Genomic DNA, 22781 nt, shown 5'->3' with positions numbered 1-22781 from the left:
TGAAAATTAAGTTGAGCCACTTAGTTATAGATGAATTGGTACATGAAAAAGTTTATTGTTGAAAAAAGTAGTCCAAAAAAAGTAGTCCTTGACAGTGCAACCCTCTCCCAGGATCATTAATACTCTCAAACAGCAAATCACTGAGGAAAAGACCCATCATCTTATTCTCTGCTCCAAACTCAGTGGACCGAATGACATCTCTTCTACTCTTAGCTCAGCTTCAGTTAGAAAGACAGGTTAAAGTCTGAAGGCAAGGCAAATGTATTTGTATAGCACATTTCAGCATCAAGGCAATTCAAAGTGCTTTACATAAAACATAAAAAGTATTAAGAAAAGCAACATAAGGCACTAGAAAGACATTTAAAAACAAAAAGTAAAAGCTACAGTGCGGTGTAAGATGAAAATCAAAAGCTTCCAAGTTTTATTTAATAAAAGGCAGCCGCAAACAGGAAAGTTTTCACCTTGATTTAAAAGAAAAGAGTTGCAGCAGATCTGCAGTTTTCCGGGGGTTTGTTCCAGATATGTGGTGCATAAAAACTGAAAGCTGCCTCCCCATGTTTAGTTTTTGAAGGAGGGTCTTTGAGAGACTTCTACACAATACTTTGATACAGGCTCATTCTTAAAATCCTCCGTTGGTTGTGACACTCCCCTCTGCTACCCCATTACCTGTCCTGTTTCCATCTCCTGTTCCACTGGCTATAATGACTTTTGAAATGGTAACATCTGCTATGACTTCTTTATTTGTAAGCTCTGACGGGTCAGTAGTAATGTACAGGCTTCCGTTTTTACTGTCACCGACCTCACCTGAGGCTAATTTCGCCACCATGTTGACTGTTACCTCGGATTTCAGCCCTCCATTATTGGTCACTCTTGACTCTTCATTTACTCTGGGGGGCTCAGTTTCCTCTCCTGTAGACCCTACTTCTACCTCTCCATTCACTATCTCTGTTGGTTCAACCTCTGAGGTTGACTTATCACTATCCTTTCCGTCTCCCTTTTCTATGGTTGTCTGCTCTTCATGTGAGGTTTGCTCTGCTGGCTCTACTGCATGACCATTTACTGGTACCATCACTGAGCTTGCCAGTAAAGCCTCATCGGGGCTTTTGCTTACATTATCCTCAACTGGACTTTCTCCATCTTCAATGTTATTTACACAATCTGTTTGTTTATCGCCACTTTCCTCTCCTCCCTTCTCAGCGTCTGAGGTTACAGCCTTATCGGTCACTCTGTTTGACTCCTCTGTAGCTTCTGCTGCCTTTCGTTCCAGTAGTTTTTGTTTAAAATCCTGGAGCCTGTCACTGAAAAAAGACGGCATATGTTGATAAATACTGTCATAGCCAACAAAAAGCACAGAAGCAAACATTTATACAGCAATAGAGCAGAAATTATTCATCAACAATTTTTTTATCATTACTCTCGATGTTCACCTTTGTGCGAGCTTCCTGATCCCTGTGATCAGAACCAGCTGCTCTAGAATGGTGTCAGCTGCAGGAGTGAGACACTGAGGACAGGAGGAGCAAGCACATCACTACCATGCCGATTCAGGTTCAGGTAGTTTCAAGTTTGTCATTTGAAAGCAAGTTTACACTTGTAATGAAATGCTTGTTTTGCTGTCTCAACACACAAGTGGAAAATAAAAGTACTTAGAGAAATCAAAGTGCAAGAACAGGGTATATGTACAAAAACAGCGCAGACTTTGGATATACTTTGTTGGACAGTGTGCTACAGTAGAGAATGTCTGTACAATAGTGAGGGGACATATGCAACGGTATTGTTGACAGTAAATGTCAGTAACGGTAATCATATTGAACAGGCATTGTTACAGTGCAAACAGCAGATGGTGCCGTTGGTGACAGCAACCATAATGAAACGGGTATCGTAAGCAGTGAACAGTAAACTTGTGCAAATGGCAGTAAACTTGTACAAATAGCAATTGAGTGGTCAGTTTATGAGTCTGTAGGTTCATGTTATTGAACACAACCTATGCGTTTTAAATGAATTACAGGCCTACCTCTACTGTTTGATCTGTCTGATCTGCTCCCGCCTGCCTGAGAGAGCGTTCCACCCGTACTGCCTGCTGTGTAATGGTACACAGGAACTCTGAGCTGGCTCGGGTCTGGGGATGATCTTCACCAAACTGAGAGAGAAAGCAATGTAAGGTACTGCACAGAGAGATGATGATTGCATTTACATGCGCACAGCAACCTAAATACTGACATGAGTTAGTATTTGGGTTGCTGGGTTGAGGTCTTATCCAGGATGAGCTGCTAACAAGCATCTGTAAGGACGAGTCTATCTTCCCTCCATTGGCTCAACTCAAGTTTCCATCATGGGCGCTACTGCCCCCTGATGCCAATTAACATATTGGAGACAGAAAAAAATTAAGGGTTGGTGTTTATTTGAGGAGTTCTGTGTGCTTTTTGGAAAGAAAGAGAAATCCTTTTGGTTTAAGGTCTTTGTTACCTATTTTTTCGTTGAATTTTCAGTGTTTTTCTCTGTTTTTCTGTTTCTGTTTTTCTGTTTCATCTGTTTTTCACTTCATAAATGCCCCTAGCCTGTGACTTAAGGGGAATTTCAGACTACTATTAGCCCCCAGCCATTGACTGCTGTGCTACCAGTAGACTCATGACCTCACCTGTAACTCATCACCTATCCATACATTAACATTCAGCATTCGATAAACAGAAGTTCTCTGCACAGCCCACTGGTTTCTGACCACCCTTAACCGAACTTGCAAAATTTTTTATGTAAATATTTTGAAAAACTCCAAATATTAACATCTGTCATTGTTGAAAGATAGTTGTATTTCTTTGTTGCTGTAAAAGTGGGACAACATAGCATCTCACAGTTTGCCCCTAAAATACTTTGTATAATAAAGCTTGCGCATTACACCCATACACACACACACACACACACACACTCAAAGAAATGACAAGATAAGATGCTTACATGCTACTGTATCTCAGTATCAGTATAACTCTGGGGTCTTAACGAGGTTTTTATAAGAGCTTATTCGTTATTTTAAATGAGATGTGGTGTTTACATGTGCTAACTCATAGATGGGATAGCTGAGCATCCTGAGTACTGATGGGATTTCTGTGAGCATGTAAACACAGCCCATAATACAATGAACACAGGTGAGGATACAGACCGTGCTGGTGAAAGCAGTGAGGGCCTCTTTCTCATGGTTCATAGCAGATCGGTACTCCCCCCTACTACACATCCACTGGGACAACAGGTGCTGACTAGACAAAGTTACAAGAGTGAGAGAGAATTAAGATGAGGCTGAAACGGGATGGACAAAACACACCAGATCAAAGCAGAAGGGAGGTCAAAACAGAGTAGTGAGCCAACAGACTGGGCTACTAGCACTTTCAATGGACTTGGGTACACATTATTCATTGGTTGATGAACTCACCTAAGGCCTGTGTGGAGATGTTTGGCACCAAAGAAGGAAGTGGTGAGCCTAAGTGCACTCTGTAGGAACGCTCCTGCCTGTTCTCCTGTCAGCACCAACCCAAGACAGCTCTGTAAGGAAGAAAAAAAAAGTTGGCAGTTAAAATGATGATGATGGTAATAATAATGCCAATGAAAAGCCAAACAATATTACTACTGTGGAAAAAGGTGCCTATGTGAAAAGACCTACCCCTCTCCCTGAGGACAGCTACCACACTGTTTATAAAACTTGCCCTTTTTAACCTCGGTTACGCCGAGCAATCTGCCATCTATGTTGTTTTAGCTTGTTATTCAACAGCTTGTTTTGTTTTTCATAGTTTTATTATTGATGCTTTATGCCCCCTGTCATCAGATTCTCTTGTTGCTCTTTTACTTTGTAAATTGTCCTTGAACTCCGGAAAGACACATTATGAATAAAATGTCTCAATAATGACATAAAATTCTTATTATTATTAGTCTCATAGTATAGGTGAGCAACATCTTAGAGCTAAAGTGCTATTTAGATGTTATCATTAAGGGGTTATCGTATTGACCCACATCTAGCGCGGCGGTGTACGGATGGTCCTCTCCATGGACTGTCAGAATTAGCTGACGAGCTCTGAGTAGACACTTCTGGGCCAGGGCAGTCTCCCCTCCGGCATGCACATACACAGCGAGCAGGGCCTGCATGACAAACACAATGATAATCACAATCAAGCTGTGTTGATATAACACAGTGTAGATATCAATGTTTAACAACACTCACATATTGCTGGATGGTGTTGGGATGGTCAAAGCCAAGCACTCTCTCGCTGATGACCACTGCTTTCAGTTGAACACTGCGAGCCTAAAGAACACGGTCCAAAAATTAATGACCGGCTTATATTATCTGAAACAGAATTACTTAAATCACCAAATACAACAGTATAAGGAGTATGGACGTCTTTCTTGATGTTAGTGCAGATACATACAGCCAACTTGACAAGTTTCACCATACACACTGAGACAAACGGTGCAAGGGAAAAAAAAAGGCAGTCTAAAATAGTAAAATGAGAGTAATAGTGAAGAGCTGTGGGTTGTGACAGACTCACCTCTGCTACCTGTCCCTGCAGGAAGGCCACCTTGGCCAACAAGCTGAGGCAATGACAGGCCTCTGGGTGGAGGTCATCACACACCCTACCAAACAGATAGGCTGCCTCTTTGAGGGAATCATGGGCCTTGTCCATCAAACCTTTGGTTGAGAAACAGAAATTCACTTTCCATAGTAAATACTGTTCATTCAGATTCAGCTCAGAATACATACACTTAGGATTCAGACATGAAATACAGTGCAAGCAAACACACTGGCAGAACAAATCAAAGACAAAAAAAAAAAGGAAAAATGAAACAAAATGGATGTTGCACAAAAAATCTAAGCCCATCTTGATTTTTAGTGTCACCTTTCTGAATGAAGTTCTGTGCAGCCCGGAATGATTTTGTAGCATCGACAGTGGGCATGCTTATGTGTTTGATGACAGGGAAGATGTTGAGCACATCATCAGGACCAATGGGAGCTTTACTTTGGTTGTCAAGGAAGTAGTCTCTCAGTCTCAACTGTTTTAGACATATACATATCAAATAAGACCACATAACACAATTTCGCTATTTTTTCCATGTATATTATGTTACTATATTTATATTATAAAAAAAACTATTACCGTGCAATTACTATTTTTCAGATAATGTGAGTTTAGATTAAACAGGGCAAAAACAAGACAAGGGTCCTTGGAGTCGATATTGCAAATGTCTGTTACCTGTACGCCGGTCTTCAGACAGAACTCTCTAAGTAGAGATAGTTTCTGCAGCCCATACTGCTCAACCAGGTGGTTTGGACCAGAGCTGTAATGGGGGAATGGCCAGTAGTTGTTCTGAATCAGAATCATATTGAGCCATGTCTTTTATTACAATCACAGGGACAGAAACAAACAAATGCAGCATACTCACCCCAAACTGTCAGCAATGCCATAGGTCTCCACTGCATCCTGGTGGATCAAACTCCACAGCTCTGCCCCAGTGAGGGTGCTACAGGGCATGCTTTCAGAGGCGCTGGCCCCTCGGCCTCGTCTCCTTGATTTTTTCTTAGTTTCCTCCCCCACGGCATTTGGGCTGAAGTAGGGAACCAAGAGGCAACAGAGGAAGTGGCTCACAGCAGCAGAGAGACTGGACACCTCAACACCCTGCAACAATATAACTGTAGGTTAGTGTGGTTAAAAGGTCTGGGGATTCACTTGTAAATATGATCCTCTTCTACCATCTTATCTAGTCTAGCAGTGTGAGCTGCTAACATTTGAATAGACAGGAATATGGATTATAATGAGCGCAGTACCTGCACAAAACTGTTGAATATTCTCCTTGTTGTACGCACCACAATTTCACCTATGACCAATCTCTGATAGAACAGGAGGCATGAGGGAGAGAGGAGATAATTGAGACAGTAGTTGCATTGTAAAGACAAGAGCTTTAATTTTGACTACTGCTCAAACGCACCCTTATATGCCTCAGGCACTCCCTGCTTTCTGACTGGCTGATTGCCTTGATCACATGGCCAAGATAGCGAAGGTTAATGCCTCTTTGGTGTAGTGCTTGTTTTAGTGAAGCACCGTCCATGGGAGCTTCATTACACTGCAGGCAATACTCCACCTGAAAAGCGCAAACACACAGACATATGGTGACACTGTTCGAGTTCACAGTGGAGGTTTTCTAAAGAGCATGTAGACAAGTAAATCACTTACAAATGCCGGTATCTGGTGCGTGATGATAAAAGCTGCTGCTTCTCTCAACAGCCTCTCCTGCAGCTTGGTAGACTCACTCTCACAACCAGGAAATGAGACTCCTGAACAGAAAAATTAAGTTTATATTTTAACATTTGATTTGTGTGTTGTGTTTGTGTGAGTGTGTATGAATTTCCTTGGTACCTGGAGAGAAGATGTTTGGGTTGAAGCGCATCTCAAAGATGATGTTGCTAACTGAGCCCACTTCTTTACATGCAGCTCGCATTGCATTAGTGCCTCGAGAGTCACCTGTGCATAACCCCCACCACCAAAAAAAGAAAATGTGATGAACAACTAAGAACAACTTGGCCCAAAATCTGTATGAATTATTAATTATGTTGTCACTTCCTCAACATTTTGATCGAACTGATTGAAACGTTGCCGAATAAAATAGCTTTTGGGAGCAATTTAGTGTTCAGACCTTACTCCTTGATTCTAGTTTGCTATTTTTGTCTTGCACCTTGATATTTTCTGGATGTGTGCATACTGGGTTCCTCTTCTGTAATAATATTGTCACCATAATAAATACATTCCTCACCTGCTGTTGCACATTCTCCAAAGCCACCATTCTCTTCCATCAACTCCCTGACTCGCTGCGAGAAATGGGAGTGTCTGAAACAAAGTGTGGAGGGTAAAAAATAAATAAAATTATATATATATATATATGCAGTGCATCCGGAAAGTATTCACGCCCCTTCACTTTCCCCACATTTTGTTATGTTACAGCCTTATTCCAAAATGAATTAAATTCATTTTTTTTCTCATCAATCTACACACAATACCCCATAATGACAAACCAAAAAAGGTTTTGTAGAAATTTTTTCAAATGTATTAAAAATAAAAAACTGAAATATTGCATGTACATAAGTATTCACACCCTTTACTCAGTACTTGGTTGAGGCACCCTTGGCAGCGATTACAGCCTCAAGTCTTCTTGGGTATGAAGCTACAAGCTTGGCACACCTATATTTGGGGTATTTCTCCCATTCTTCTCTGCAGATCCTCTCGAGCTCTGTAAGGTTAGATTGGGAGCGGCGTCGCTGCACAGCTATTTTCAGGTCTTTCCAGAGATGTTCAATGGGGTTCAAGTCTGGACTCTGGCTGGGCCACTCAAGGACATTCACAGACTTGTCCCGAAGCCCCTCCTTCGTTGTCTTGGCTGTGTGCTTAGGGTCGTTGTCGTGTTGAAAGGTAAACCTTCACCCCAGTCTGAGGTCCTGAGCGCTCTGGAGCAGGTTTTCATCAAGGATCTCTCTGTACTTTGCTCCATTCATCTTTCCCTCGATCCTGACTAGTCTCCCAGTTCCTGCCGCTGAAAAACATCCCCACAGCATGATGCTGCCACCACCATGCTTCACTGTAGGGATGGTATTAGCAAGGTGATGAGAGGTGCCTGGTTTCCTCCAGACGTGACGTTTGGCATTCAGGCCAAAGAGTTCAATCTTGGTTTCATCAGACCAGAAAACCTTGTTTCTCATGGTCTGAGAGTCCTTTAGGTGCTTTCTGGCAAACTCCAAGCGGGCTGTCATGTGCCTTTTACTGAGCAGAGGCTTCCGTCTGGCCACTCTACCATAAAGGCCTGATTGGTGGTGTGCTGCAGAGATGGTTGTCCTTCTGGAAGGTTCTCCCATCTCCACAGAGGAACGCTGGAGCTCTGTCAGAGTGACCATCGGGTTCTTGGTCACCTCCCTGACCAAGGTCCTTCTCCCCCGATTGCTCAGTTTGGCTGGGCGGCCAGCTCTAGGAAGAGTCCTGGTGGATCCAAACTTCTTCCATTTACGAATGATGGAGACCACTGTGCTCTTCGGGACCTTCAAAGCTGTAGAAATTTTTTTGTACCCTTCCCCAGATCTGTGCCTCGATACTACCCTGTCTCGGAGGTCCACAGACAATTTCTTTGACTTCATGGCTTGGTTTCTGCTCTGACATGCACTGTCAACAGTGGGACCTTATATAGACAGGTGTGTGCCTTTCCAAATCATGTCCAATCAATTGAATTTACTAGAGGTGGACTCCAATCAAGATGTAGAAACATCTCAAGGATGATCAGTGGAAACAGGATGAACCTGAGCTCAATTTTGAGTGTCATAGCAAAGGGTGTGAATACTTATGTACATGCAATATTTCAGTTTTTTATTTTTAATAGATTTGCAAAATTTTCTACAAAACCTTTTTCACTTTGTCATTATGGGGTATTGTGTGTAGATTGATGAGAAAAAAAATGAATTTAATCCATTTTAGAATAAGGCTGTAACATAACAAAATGTGGGGAAAGTGAAAGGGTGTGAATACTTTCCGGATGCACTGTATATACACACACATATATAACATACAGAAAACAATTTCTTATATAAGTTTGGCACAACACTCACTTGTGCTGGACAAAGGCTTGCAGCAGCTCTGGCCTCAGTCTACAAAGGCCATGAGAATAACTCCTTGGCAGCCCCATGTCTGAGCAGTAATTCTCTGGCCAACCTTGTTCTTTCTCACAACTTGACATCTCCTCCTCCTCTTGATTGATCTCTTTTTTTTCCTCTGGCCAAAAGTTGGCATCAGCTGGAAAGGTCCTGAACACGTCAAGTAGGTAGAGCCTACCATCAGCCCCCACCAGTCCCTGGGCATCCACTGAGGTGAACAGAGGTACCTGGTGACCGTTGGGTGCCATGGCCACATGCCTCTGGAGGGAGAGAGCTTTGGCAGACTGGGCCAAGAGCTCTAAAAGCCGTCTGCGATGGGGGGACTCCTGGGGTCTTGCATTGACCCCATATAGCAACCCCCTGTCAAGCGAAAAACTAGAATATATAAGGCACATCAAAAGATTTCTGAATGAAAATACAAACATAAGAAGCCAAACACTTGGTGGGTTCACCGTCTGTGAAAAATGGATGAGGTTTTACTACTGAAAGGGCCCACAGAAGTGTACCTTGGGACAGCAGAAGAATCCTGGTCCTGCTCTGATGCTTCCAAGCCAGGGGCCAGACCCTGGGCAGACAGACGCACCCCTCTGTAGTCTACAATAGCTGTGGGTAGAGTGTGTAGCCCCTGGTGCATCCCATCTAGATCACTGTAGGCTTGTACCCCTTTCAATTCCAATCTCTGACATGCCCTACAAGTAGGGTGTAAGACCAATTTGAATCTGGGTCATCTTTCATGAATGAAAAAAAACAGTCTATATTTCTCTTAGAAGTCACAACATATTGCAAAACTTTTATTAGTACACTTTACACACTGGACCCATAACATGATTAAAGCAAACACAAAAAAAAGCTGTTTTTTTCTTTCATTTTCATGTTGTTCCTCACCTACGGCCTCTTTCTCCACTGAGCACTGTACTTGCTGCCCCCCGAGTCATGAAGAGGCCACCCAACAGGAAAGCAGGGTCATCGGGGTTTCTATTGACTGGCTCCACACAGCCATCCATCACTGCCTCTGCCCCCAGAGTCACAGCCCACACAAATGCACTGTTTACCTGAGAAAAGAGTAAGGAGGAAGGTAAGAGAGGGAGTGGTCCAGAGAAAAAATGAACATAAAAGCAGACAAGAATTATTTTCATTGCTTTTGACTTAAGAAACTGCAAATCTTTTTAAGTTACCTGGAGCAGAGCTCTGTCTCTCTGTAGTCTCTCCTCTAGACTTCCCTGGGGAAGATCTCTGGCTGCTTGCAACTCTTCATTCCAGTCTGGAGCCTAAGCACGCACGCACGCACACACACACACACACACACACACACACACACACACACACACACACACACACACAGACAATCATTACAAAGCACACACTACACTGACTCACTAGCAACAAAAAATATCCTCTGCTGCAAAGAACCTGTGCCTGTTCGTCCAGACCCAGTCTGCTGAAGGAGTTTTTATGTGTGCGGGAGGCACAGGAGGGTCCCAGCCAACTCAGGGTGCGGTAAGGTGTGGGCATAATCTCTGCAGGAGGTAACTGAGATCTACAGTCAAGAAAAAAAAAAAAGAAAAGAAAAGAAAAACAGATTACCCACAGTGCACTTTGGTTACACCGGATTGACAAGGATATTGCTATCACTATACAATCCAATGCATGTGTGCACATGTGCATGTTTCTATTTCTATTAAAAAAAGAGAGAGAGAAAAAAACAAATCTAGCGAACAGAAAGTCACTTCCACATTAAAAAAAAAAAAGACATACATGTTAGTGTTTATACTCCTGTCTGTGTGGTCAAAAAAATTTTTTTTTGCATACAGGCAAACAATCAGAACTGGGCATCAAGACCTGCAGTGTAAAGCCTTCAAAGTACAGAATTGGTGTGCCTTACTAGTATTACCTTTTTGTGAGAGTGGTGAGGGCTTGTTTGAATGCGGGGCTGATGTGGCAAAGCAGGTCTGTGAGACAGTGACAGACAGGGGAAGACTGGGCAGGACGAGGATCAAACAATTCTCCTGTGGATCTGAGATGGAGAAGAGAGAGCAGAGACTCCTTAAAGGGCTAAACCTGAAATGAAACCCAGTTTTATGTATAAGACTGTTATACACATTCAGTTAAGGAGTCAACACAGCAACACAGCTTGAATACATATTCAGAAATATGCTTCATACCTATTGACACAGAACCCTCTTGGACATGATGTGATGTCATACCGGCGCCCCTCCAGTGTCACCACAGTGAGGTACAGGAAGTCTCCCTGCAACTTCCTGGGACCAGGGGGCGGATTCCAACAACTGAGTGACAGGTCCCTTAGATAAATGGGAGCCTGATAAGAGAGTAAAGAGCGTGTGAGTGAGGATGTCTGTGTTTTGGCTGCAAGTGTGTGTGTGGGAAAAGGCTGAAAACAGTTCTCATCTTAAGCCCTGGTCACATCAGCATTTATGACAGTGATATTCTGCATAGAAATCAATGCATTTGAAAGGAACCGTTGCAATCAGTGGATTTGCTTCTGGTAGTGAATCCACTCAGTTCAACTTTGATGGACTTTGACACGCAAATTCGCACCTTCAATCGATAGCAAAAGTGCTTTGACTATGTTGACCTCTGACAGGGCTAGGGAGAGTCCAAAATGGACTTACAATTTTTGCAGAATCATATCATCCAGATTTTTACAATAGTTCTCTGCCAGAATATAAATTACTACTCACAAAAAAAGCTAGGTTTACAGTCAGTTGTGAAGCAAAAGCAGATGCCAACTAAGTTTCATTCATTTATTTGTGTTTGGTGTTTTTGGTCACCAAGCTTCCAGTACCTCAAGGACACATGAAAAAAATTTTGCTCTGCCAATTTTTGGTGTGACCAGGGCCTTGGTGGGTACCTCTTGCTGGGAGCTATGTGGTAGCAGGGCCATTAAGGGTCTTTCTAGTGATCCAGGGAGAAGGTACTCAGGAGGAACACCATCTTGGCTGCTTGGCTCTGTTTTTGTGTTGCTTGAAGAGCGCTTCAGGCTCTTTCCACTTGTTAACCCAGAGTCTGCACCGGTAAGAAACAGGTGAGGAGACCTAGCTCACTTTTCACTACTTGAAGCTGGTCAACTACGTATGCCAATGGCAGCCATAATGTGTTTTTGTATCTTTTTTATTATTTTGTGTAAGTGCACTGTATGTGTTTGGTGTGTGTGTACCTGGTGTGTGTGTGAGTGTCTCCAGTATGCTGGGTGAACGTCCTTCTCTTAGGGCATCCTGAGGTCCAGATGCTCTCAGCAGCTCCAGCACACGACCCAGATGGACTCTGGCTGAACGGGGAGAGTATGTCTCTGGGATGGCATACAGAGTTGAAGCAAAGTTAGATAGAGCCTGCTTGTTGAACTGATACAGCAACGGGATGATTAATATAGTAAATTACAATGAAAGGAAAATCCATCCTGACACAAAATCCAATATGCAGTTCCATCTCACCAAATCAATTCAGTGTGATGAATTTGGGAACATGAACAAGCTTCTATGGAAACTACAATCTAAACCAGAGTCAACCAACTGGCTGACCCTGGCATTTGAGTGCATCGTGTTTGATGGCATCATTTTAAATGCCTACAGTAGGGGGCTGCACAGAGTACTCAAGCATTCGGGTTTTTAAGCAGTTACATCAATTCTCGAGTTTCTACATTAACATCAGGTACTGGTTAATCGTGTGATACTAGATCTCGCGCACACCCAGTTTCCAGTTTGGATTACGGAATGTGTGTTTGCCCCCCCCCCCCCATTTTTCTCCCCAATTATACTTGGCCAATTACCCCACTCTTATGAGCCATCCTGGTTGCTGCTCCACCCCCTGTGCTGATCTGGGGAGGGCTGCAGACTACCACATGCCTCCTCCAATGCATGTGGAGTCACCAGCCGCTTCTTTTCACCTGACAGTGAGGAGTTTCACCAGGGGGATGTGGCACGTGGGAGGATCACGCTAATAGGGCTGTCACACATGACATTTTAGTTGACGATTAATTGTCAAGTCAAGTCAATTTTATTTGTACAGCCCAATGTCACAAATCACAAATAATTGCGATTAATGATTTAATTGTCTTTTTCGTGCCCCCCCCCCTTTTCTCCCCAATTGTACTTGGCCAATTACCCTATTTTCTGAGCCGTCCCGGTCGCTGCTCCACCCCCTCTGCCAATCCCCGGAGGGCTGCAGACTACCACATGCTTCCTCCGATACATGTGGAATCACCAGCCGCTTCTTTTCACCTGACAGTGAAGAGTTTCACCAGGGGGGCGTAGCGCATGGGAGGATCACACTATTCCCCCCAGTCTCCCCCCCCGAAGAGGTGCCCCAACTGACAAGAGGAGGCGCTAGTGCAGCGACCAGGACACATACCCACATCCAGCTTCCCACCCGCAGACATGGCCAATTGTGTCTGTAGGATGCCCAACCAAGCTGGAGGTAACATGAGGATTTGAAACGGCGATACCCATGTTGGTAGACAATGGAATAGACTGCTATGCTACCCACATGCCCTTAATTGTCTTTTTCTGATCATTTTATGCCATTATTATAGTATAAGCCTAATCATAGCTTAATAATACACATATACCTTATGAAGAGAGGCATTTATTAGCACTGAACATGAATAAATAAAAATAAAATTTCTGTTTGTCTTTTATACTTTGTAAACAAAAATTACACATGGTAGATATTACAAAAATAACAGCTTAAATATACAAAGCCTATTCCTGAAATATACAAAGAAATTGTTGAAAATGGAAGGTATCAATTAAAAAAAAAAAAGGCCAACCAAGTTTGCCTATTGCAGCCACAATGTTAGAACCATTATCTGTGGTTATGCAGGACATTTTCTGCTCATCTAATGCCCAATCTGCCTAAGCAGACTGAAGGCATTCTGCAAGTGTATCAGCTGTGTGGTTCTCTGGTGTATATCTTGTTTCTAAACACTTCGACTGTGGAGTCCAGTCAGTGGTGAGGTAATGTATTGTTAAACTCGTATGGGGTCATACTTGAGCTTGACCACGTGTCTGTGGTGACTGAGTAAAAGTCCATTTCTTTTAAATCCTTGAGAATATCATCCTTCCCTTGGTTGTATAAACTGGGGGCTGCAGTTTTGGAGATGTGTGTTTTTCCTGGTAATTTGTACTGCTTGTCAAACTTTTGCAGCATTTCTTTAAATGCTGATTTTTCAACCGTATTGAACGGCTGCATTTCTTTGGCTATATACTGCGCTGCACCGTCTATTAACGTGCACCATCTGGGACTGTCACGTTTATATTTAGACACTCGTCTGAAAGCTTCAGGAACAACCAATTGCCGACCGACCAGAGGAGGCGCTAGTGCAGCGACCAGATGCTACGAGGGGCGTGTATTGCCTAGAAGTGCCGTGGGATTCATAATAACGTGACCAGGACACATACCCACATGGGGTTCCCACCTGCAGAAACGGCCAATTGTGTCTATAGGGACGCCTGACCAAGCCAGAGGTAATACGGGGATTCGAACCGCAACAGAATAGGCTGCTACGCCACCCGGATGCCCCGACTTTGTGTTTGCTTTATTGTTGTATTTAAATGTGCAAATTTTTTTCCCCCAACTGTCGTGATGAAATAAACTTGCAACAATTGTGAGTTGTGGAAGGATTTCTCAAGGATGGCTCTAACATCAAGTCTGTCATACAACCGATTAAGTTACAACACTAATGCGGCGAAACATTAATGCCGTTAAAAAATAGATGCAAGCAAATATGACCAATTTCATTTTTAAATGGGTTCGGCTTGCTAATGATGACCAGGTTTCCCCGTATTTCCAAAAAAAGAAAAAAAGAAAGAAAAAAAAGAAGAGCAGCCGCTATATCTAAACACAAGGCACGACAAGGTCCTTACAGAAATTGCCAAATGGAAGACCTGCAGAGGGTCAAAGCCAACAATCACCAGGCATTACCATCCTAAGTTGTCAATTTCCAAAGGAAAGGAGATAAGGCTCCTTGGGCAAGAAAAACTGCCAAGAACTAGTGCTCCATTTTGCATCAAGCTTCCAACTGGGAGATGCAAGTGGACTTGAAGAAGAGACGTCATTCTGGAAGAGATGGCAGTAACTTCACTCCAACCAGACATGGTACTTCTATCCAGGAGCACAAAAACTATGTTAGTAGCTGAACTCACAGTGCCCTGGGAAGACAGGCTAACCATCTCTCACCAACAGAAGAAAGCCAAGTACCAGGATTCGATCGAGGAAGCTCTTGTCAAAGGATGGTACGCAACCTTATTTCCCATCAAAGTCTGCAGCCATAGTTTCCCAGCAACATTAGTGCGCTATTTACTACAGAAGATGGGTTTGAAACCCAAACAACTGAGGCAAGCCATTGGAGAGATAGCCATGGCAGCTGAGACCAGCTCAAAATTATTGTGGTTGATGAGAGCCTGCAGTTGGAACCATTCTGCAGGTGAAGGCTAATTTGGTCTTTGCTGCGCCACTCAGGCAAGGCGTACAGGCTAAGGGGCGAAACGTTTGTGACCCTTAGATACCTGCTGAAGATGCAGAAGGGTTCATCGCAATGTGAATGCTCTGACCACCCTGCCACCAAGGAATACCATCAAGAGGAGTAACTTGCAACATCTTAAGTTGCTCCTGCAGTTTCTGTTTGTAGCAAAGCATCTCTGATGTTTATTTCACTTCGTGAAAAAAAACCCCACTTTGTTGACTGACCCAATTTGTTGACTGAACTTTCCATCTTGGGATCCTGTAGAATGTTACTAACGATAATGTTAAAATGTTGTTGGTAGCATAGTGGTCTATTCCATTGCCTACCAACACGGGGCTCGCCAGTTCAAATCCCAATGTTACCTCCGGCTTGGTCGGGTGTCCCTATAGACACAATTGGTTGTGTCTGCGGGTGGGAAGCTGGATGTGGGTATGTGTCCTGGTTGCTGCACTAGCAGCAGTTGGGGCGCCTGTTCGGAGGGGGAGGGGGAACTGGGGGGAATAGCATGATCATCCCATGTGCTACGTCCCCCTGATGGAACTCCTCACTGTCAGGTGAAAAGAAGCAGCTGGCGACTCCACATGTATCGGAGGAGGCATGTAGTAGTCTGCAGCCCTCCCTGGATCGGCAGAGGGGGTGGCTAGCAGCAACCAAGATGGCTCAGAAAATAGGGTAATTGGCCAAGCGCAATTGGGGAGAAAAGGGGGGGGGGCAAAAAAAATGTCCTCAGTATAATTTGTCATTGCATAAGGTACCTAGAACCAAGTGTTATCTTCCTATCATTAATTTTATGCTTTGCTCTATGTGCTGAGACCAAACCCATCATAGTTGCATAGTCTTTTAAATGATGCAAGACATCTCCCGCACAACCCCTCCAACTACTCAAGAACTCGAGTTTTTCAGAAAAAGAGTTCTCGAGGTATAAAAGGATAAATTATGTACTCATGCAACCCTTAGTCTACAGTTGATTGATTGAATATAAATGGTATTGTTGAACTCGACAGGACCTTTGTTAAATCTTTTTGAGCTAAATGATATTTATTCCATAGAAATGCCTGGAACTATGGGCAAGGACATGATTTTATATCCCTGTCTAATATGACTGGGTACTGATATGGTATCCAGAAAGTTGGTCTCCTTGTTTTTATTGATGAACTAGTGCCAGAGGATGCTATGTATTCACAGATAAATCCTGTTAATTCAGTTTTTATTTTGAGATGTTCATTGCACACAATTCTGAATTTAAGGCATCAAAGGTTACAAGCAGTACAAGAAAAAAATGACCAAGATTTTCTACCATGATTTCAGTCTCTTTTCCCCTACCACTTTGGCATAATGCCCCTCATATTGTTCCAGGAGGCATTATTCCCTTCACATGGACAACACCTACCTATTCTAAAATAATTTTAACACATTAAAAATGCACAAGCATCAATACACTATGTGACAAAGTGGGTGAGAACACAACCAAGGATTCAGGACGTTGTTGACTTCCTGTCCCGTGAGTCTCCGGAGTAATGGTCTTAAGAGGGGGGGTGTGTGACAAAGTGGGTGAGAACACAACCATTTGTCCCATCATCATCTCAGTTGGTATCAGGTGTTGGCTTTCCTTGCCACAGTGGTGCGGCCTAAACTCGGGTGCTGCTGATCAACTCAAGGAGTATTTAAGCAGTAGCTTTGGAGTTGTTAGTAGGCTGTAGGACGTCAGGGTGTAGATGTGTGCACGAGATGTTCCAATTGTTATGAGTTGAGTTTTGCTAATTTATTTATTTATTTATTTTTTAAATTTATTTCTGATTTTTCCCTTTTTTCTCCCAATTTAGTGGCCAATTGATCCCTATTTTAATTCAAACACCCACCCTCGTATTGCATGCGTTCGCCAACTGCATCTCTCCGGCCGGCAGTCTCGAAGGAAAGCGCCTCCCCACTTTCGTGACAAGGCGAATCCAAGCCGAACCACTGTTTTTCCGACACACACAGAGACGCATTCACATGACGAACACAAGCCGACTCCGCCCCCCTCCCGAAGACAGCGTTGCCAATGATTGCTGCTTCATCGAGTCCGGCCATAGTCGGATCTGACGAGACCGGGGCGCGAACCCCAGTCCCCAGTGGGCAACTGCATCGACACCAAGCCGATGCTTAGACCGCTACGCCACCGCGGACGCGTTGCTAATTTATTTTTTGATTTAAAGCTCAACTGATGGAAGTTGAGTTTTGTTTTTTTATTTGTTAGTTCAAACTCAATTATTGGGAGTTGAGTTTGCTCAGTTCATATGTAGCGACAACCTGTAAATAAATCATTTTATTATATAGAAACAGTCTTGAGTCTGCCTCCTACATTTTAGCCACTCAGGCCAGGCTTCCCCACACACTATCATCCATTATAGAGGGCTGGAGCCTCTCCCAGTAGGCATTATGTGGAAGGCAGGGAGACACCCCGGAAAGTTGCCAGCCAATCATATGGCCCACATTGTCACTAACACACCATTCACACGTGAGGACAATCTAAAGACTCAATTTCATCTAACATGCATGTTTTTGGACCAAAAGCGGAAAGAGGAATACTGGAGGAAACCCACACATACACAGGAAGAACATGTAAACTCCACACAGACGGGCTGGAAATGAATCCATGGCCCGTCTTGCTCTGAAGCGACAGTGCTAGCCACCACGCCACCCTCAACATAATAAAAAAAACCTCAAAATTTCTGTAAAAGGCATAATTTTAAAGGAAAAGGGCTTGCATGAACAGGCAACATCCGAATTCTCATGAAATGCACTATTTGTATTTCAGCTTTCCTGAACAATATGACAAGTGAATGTCAGTAGGGGTTGCAGAGTGGTAGCAAACGAACCAAAGTAAATTCCCGCTTACACACTCATACACACTCCCCAGGTTTCTACATTCAGAAACAGAGGAGCCTGGGGGGTGGGGGGGTGGGGGTAGATGATTTTATTGTCGTTTAAGGGCCTGGGACGATGAACAATGAACAAATCATTTTTGTATTCAGACCAAATCAGACATATCTGTTTGACAAGCAAAAATCTGACAAGGTAGACATAAAGAGGCTGCAGAGCTATTTGGTACAGCACTTTCACAACCACAGGTTTGAGAGAAATCCTAACTAGTTGGCATATAGATGTAACCTCTGAGTAAGAGCTGAGACCATAAACCTCGCTGACATCATGGCATGTATACTGTGAGCTAGCTATTTTACATGTTACTGAGAGTGACTTTAGAGTATGTGCGAAAGGGTGCCATGTAATATCCTGATCTTGTATTTAACAACTTCTATTAACAACAGCTATAACCATGAATGAGACACAGAGCAAAGAGTTATTAAAAAAATTATGAAATCAAAAAATATTACAAATCAAGACCGAAACTCTTCAGTCTTCCAATAATATATGAAAATTTAATTCAAAATATTTTAAGAGATCAGTTATGATGAAAACTATCTGTATGAGAACAATTTTATGACATTTATGCCCACAGAAAAAGATATGAACCTGTTATTACCTATCCTATCCCAAATCCTATCACCTTTCCCCTTATCCCAGTCTATTAACCTTGCTACCAAAACTCTGTAACACTTAACATAGAATTAAAGGTTTTCCATAAGAAAGAAGCTAAAGCTCAAATGATCCACCACAGTGAGAGACAAATAGACCTCACACCAAACTTCATGTGCTACATTTAATACTCATACTAGTATGTTGCTTTGGTATAGTCAAGTCAATTTTATTTGTATAGCCCAATATCACAAATTACAAATTTGCCTCAAGGGGCTTTACAGCAACACAACATCCTGGAAGGACTCTGTCCCAGCTTTGTCACAGCACAAACTATTCAGGGTTGATACACCTTAGTGCCCCTCATACCCAATTTATCTAGTTCATTAAAAAGACAAATACTGTCTGGGGGGATATAAAAGCTCTGCAGATGCACTTGGGGCTGTGATAAAAAGCAGATAGCGTATGTCTATAAGAACTATAACCATGCAAACAATGTGAACACCATTCTCAGGGCAATTAAAGGCAAGAAAGGCATATACAAATCTTGCATATCCATTCATTGTAACAAAATCCGAGTGCAAAATGAACAGTGACAGAGAGATCCTGTCCCCAGAGCTCTGAGAAAAAAAACGTGCTTAAAAGCACACAGAAATACTAACAACAATGCACGTAGAGGGGAATCTGTGTGAGTAACAGAGAAATGGATGGAGGTGAGAGGACAATGCTACCTTCGACCAACCGCAGAATGGATCCTGGCTTGAGCCCCTTCACACTTTGAAGTTCAGCAAGGGGGTCCAGAGTCACACCAGCGAAGGCCAATGACAGGCTGGAACGTGGACACACCTCCTCTCTTGTCAGTAGGGCCATAGTTGCATCTTGAACAAGCAAAAAACTATGGACCTACCGAGACATGTGATTCAACACTTTAACTCACAAAAAGAAAGGATGACAATCTGCTACACAGACAAGATCATTTGTGAAGGCATAAAATCCTGCGCTCACTTTTCATTGACTCTATCACATGCGAAATCCTTGAAGTGTGATGAGAGGCAATGGGGGGGGACAAGTGAAATGTGAAATGGAATATAGCTCTGTCTGCGTATGGGGTTTACCTGCAGCTCAAACGGCTCCACACCTGCTCCTTGAATCTTCACAGTAAATGAGTCCTCTTCCTGTTTCATATCAGCAGACCCATTTTGACTGGTCAGAGCAGCCACATCTGTTGAAGAAGATATCGAAAATGCAAGATTGGACGGGGTGAGCCATTTCCGAATTTAGAAAATAATGTAGCCAAATGTATCTAGCTCCAGCATCAAACAAGAATAGCAAACCTCCTCTATCATCATCACACGTGGGACTAGAGTGTCTAGTGCAGAAAGGGAAAGGGAATGACTATATGGTATCGTTGTGTCTTATCAACATAGTATGTACACACACAAAAGAAGAGAGTGAGAGCGGCCAAGAGCAGGACCTAGCGTGTTCCTCAAACTTGAGTGTGGCTAAACCTGTTAAATTTGCCTCTGAGCGTTCACATCCTCTCGACGTGATGGGACAACCACACCTTACACTGGCATGTGGAGAGAGTCATATACTTATATATCAACTAACAAAAGCTTAGCTTGGCAGAAAAGTCAATTACTGATAGATATATGTAACTGTATTTATGTAAGCGCCGTCGCAAATATGGCATTTTCACAGAAAAGCTACAAACGCAGCATTCACATAATTGTGCACTATGCTACTTCACAGGAGCCTGCTGTCAGTCTGGGACTACTTCATATCTGGACAGCACCCAGCGAAAAAGTTACTGTTTGTGATTGGCTTGGGGAATGCCCCTCCTTCTTGCAGGCCTTCAGCTGTCTTCCTCATGCCTTTCTAATGTACTACAGAACAACGTACTGCTGATGGCATTAAATAATAACTGATGTTGTGTTTTTCCTGAAACTGTACTGTCAGCATTATTTCCATAACTTTCAATAGTAAGCGTGCCTCTCGTGAAGCGCAGGGAGCCTTTATTCATCACTCAGCAAATTCAAACGGGTTTCTTGAAATGACAACCAATCAATCATCCTGTTGCCCCAAGAAATATGTGTCCATTTGAGCAGAGGAACACCTCAGGGCTTACTTACCTGGACAGAGGCCAACATACATAAGAGTCAGTCAGTCAGTCAGTCAGTCAGTCAGTCAGTCACACACTCTCTTTCTCTCTCTCTTGTTGGGAGGGGCAGGTGTTAAAATAGTTAACAGGCAGGTTCGTGAAAATGTGAAAGAACAAGAAGTTCTGTTTGCAGAGCTTAAATGAAAAGCTACTCACGAGGAGACCTATTAGATAAGATAATGTCTTTAAGAGATTTGGTTTTTCCAGAGTTCTCATAAGCATATCGACTGATACAGAAAGGGATTTTTTTGGGGGGGAAATCTTTCCTCATCAGTGTTTAATTGTTGTGGAAATTTGAAGAATTCCCCTGCACACACTTACTAATCAAGAGGTTGGTTAAACTAGACACTTGCACAGGAGCTTGTTCATACCAGAGGCCTGGTGCTGAGTCTCCCACCCCCTTCACACGATCCAGCAAGGGGGGGGGGGGGACACGAGACAAGAGAACAAGAAGGAAGTTTACGAAAGTTTAAGCAACCTGGAAAGCAGTAAAAATAACATGAAATAACACAATGCACTGATTGCTCACCAGTCTTTGGCTGATTTCTTCCTCCTCTCTTAACTTTGTCCTTCATGTCAGCTTGCTCAAGTTTTTGCTCAGCTTTCCTCTTGTGTTTTTCTTGGCTGTGCTGGAAGCTGCCCTTGCTGCCTTCGTACAAACTGCAGGAAAGGCGTTTGAAAGAGAATGTGTGAGTGTATGAAATAAAGGGAGATCGCAGGACTATGTGAATCTAGGTGAAAGAATGCGCGTGTCTGTCAGAATCAGAATTGTAAACCCTGCCCCTCTTCCTTTGCCTCCGCAGAGCAAACGCAAATTTATCTGTTAGCAAGAAGCCACTCCTTCCTGTTGCTCCACACAAGGAGCATACTCCCATACTTTGTTGGACTGGGTGTGTCTGTCCATTACAGCTTTCTTGTTCCCCTCCTCCAACCTTTAACTCCCTCCTTTCTCCACTCTGCCCTGGAGGAGAGGTGTGAACTAAATGCGACTGGTACAACACTGTACAGTGGCTCAAATCGGTCATCGTTGGCTATTATGCAAAATGCCATTTCGTCTCAGAAAAGTAACAGGCTGGCGGATTTGACGCATGCGTAAATTTGACTTCGGGAATTAAAGAGTGTGTAAATCGAATCTAGGGATAAGGGTGGTACCGGTAACCCCCCCCCCCCAACCGCAAGGACATCCTCTAACTCCCAAGTGTTTAACTCTTGGCACTTTCTCTAAGTCACAGGATTTAGTTATAGCGCAATTTTGTCGGACGTGTCAAAACGTACTTCACGGAAAACAAAGAACGCAAATACTAACAAGTAGCTACAAAAGATGATAAAACATCACATAAAAAACATACAACCATAAACAACGACATAAGAACTAAGTCCCGACCTTGTGCGTGCATATGTGGAATTGTTATTGTCTTGTGTCTCTTTATGCTTTACAGTTAACACATGGACATTTTACACATATACTTGCTCCTGCCTCACTACAGGAGAACTATGAAACTTCACACCTGGGTGAGGCTGAGCAGGTGACTCGGCTGGTGTTCTGAGAATGCCATACAGCCCAATTCCCTAACCTCGACGGGGACAAGATGACTCCAAAATGAGCGATGTGGTCTGCCACTGCTCCAGGTGACTGCCGGTTACCTCTCCATGGAAAAGCAGGAAGTTGATGCGGAAGTCCAAAATCTTTTCAATCAAAGTTCACAACACTCAAACCTGAGATGGGACACAAAACTTTCCTTTCTTTTCCCCCCCCCGAAACACAGGTCATGCGCCAAAGATATCGCACTCCGTTGGAGCACACAAACGAAATAATTCACCGAATGCAAATTGTGAAATGACAAAATGCTCATGGCTACAAAAGTAAAACTAGAAACCAATCTGCCGATTTGATTTTTTTGACAGTTTAAGTATGGGACTGCGACAGTGCGACGACGGCTGCGCCTCTCTTGCCGGCGCACGTT

General features: G+C 43.2%; 1 protein-coding gene across 2 annotated transcripts; it reads right to left on the bottom strand.

Annotated features, from left to right (window-relative positions):
* Positions 1-41: 41 nt before the first annotated feature.
* Positions 42-22753, bottom strand: si:ch211-166a6.5 (clustered mitochondria protein homolog). Of its 2 annotated transcripts, none has more exons than XM_056274629.1 (29): positions 22326-22753; positions 21347-21477; positions 19772-19878; positions 19388-19559; positions 11838-11969; positions 11532-11686; positions 10825-10979; positions 10554-10676; positions 10073-10199; positions 9838-9930; positions 9548-9714; positions 9169-9351; positions 8618-9022; positions 6784-6857; positions 6390-6494; positions 6207-6307; positions 5962-6114; positions 5801-5863; positions 5419-5651; positions 5229-5313; positions 4875-5028; positions 4527-4666; positions 4202-4282; positions 3994-4119; positions 3419-3528; positions 3152-3245; positions 2012-2137; positions 1428-1501; positions 42-1298 (listed from the first exon to the last, which is right to left on the bottom strand). In XM_056274629.1, the coding sequence occupies exons 2-29, from the start codon at positions 21390-21392 to the stop codon at positions 620-622; spliced, it is 4263 nt and encodes a 1420-aa protein (XP_056130604.1). In that variant the 5' UTR covers positions 21393-21477; positions 22326-22753; the 3' UTR covers positions 42-619. The 2 variants fall into 2 exon arrangements, with proteins under 2 accessions (XP_056130604.1, XP_056130596.1); XM_056274621.1 differs by having other exon boundaries at positions 22392-22753.
* Between the last annotated feature and the right edge of the window lie 28 nt (positions 22754-22781).

Source organism: Lampris incognitus, chromosome 1, assembly GCF_029633865.1.
Source record: "Lampris incognitus isolate fLamInc1 chromosome 1, fLamInc1.hap2, whole genome shotgun sequence".
In the NCBI taxonomy this organism is placed as follows: Eukaryota; Metazoa; Chordata; class Actinopteri; order Lampriformes; family Lampridae; genus Lampris; species Lampris incognitus.
Note: the sequence above shows the minus strand (reverse complement) of the source record. Positions and strands in the feature narration are given on the sequence as shown.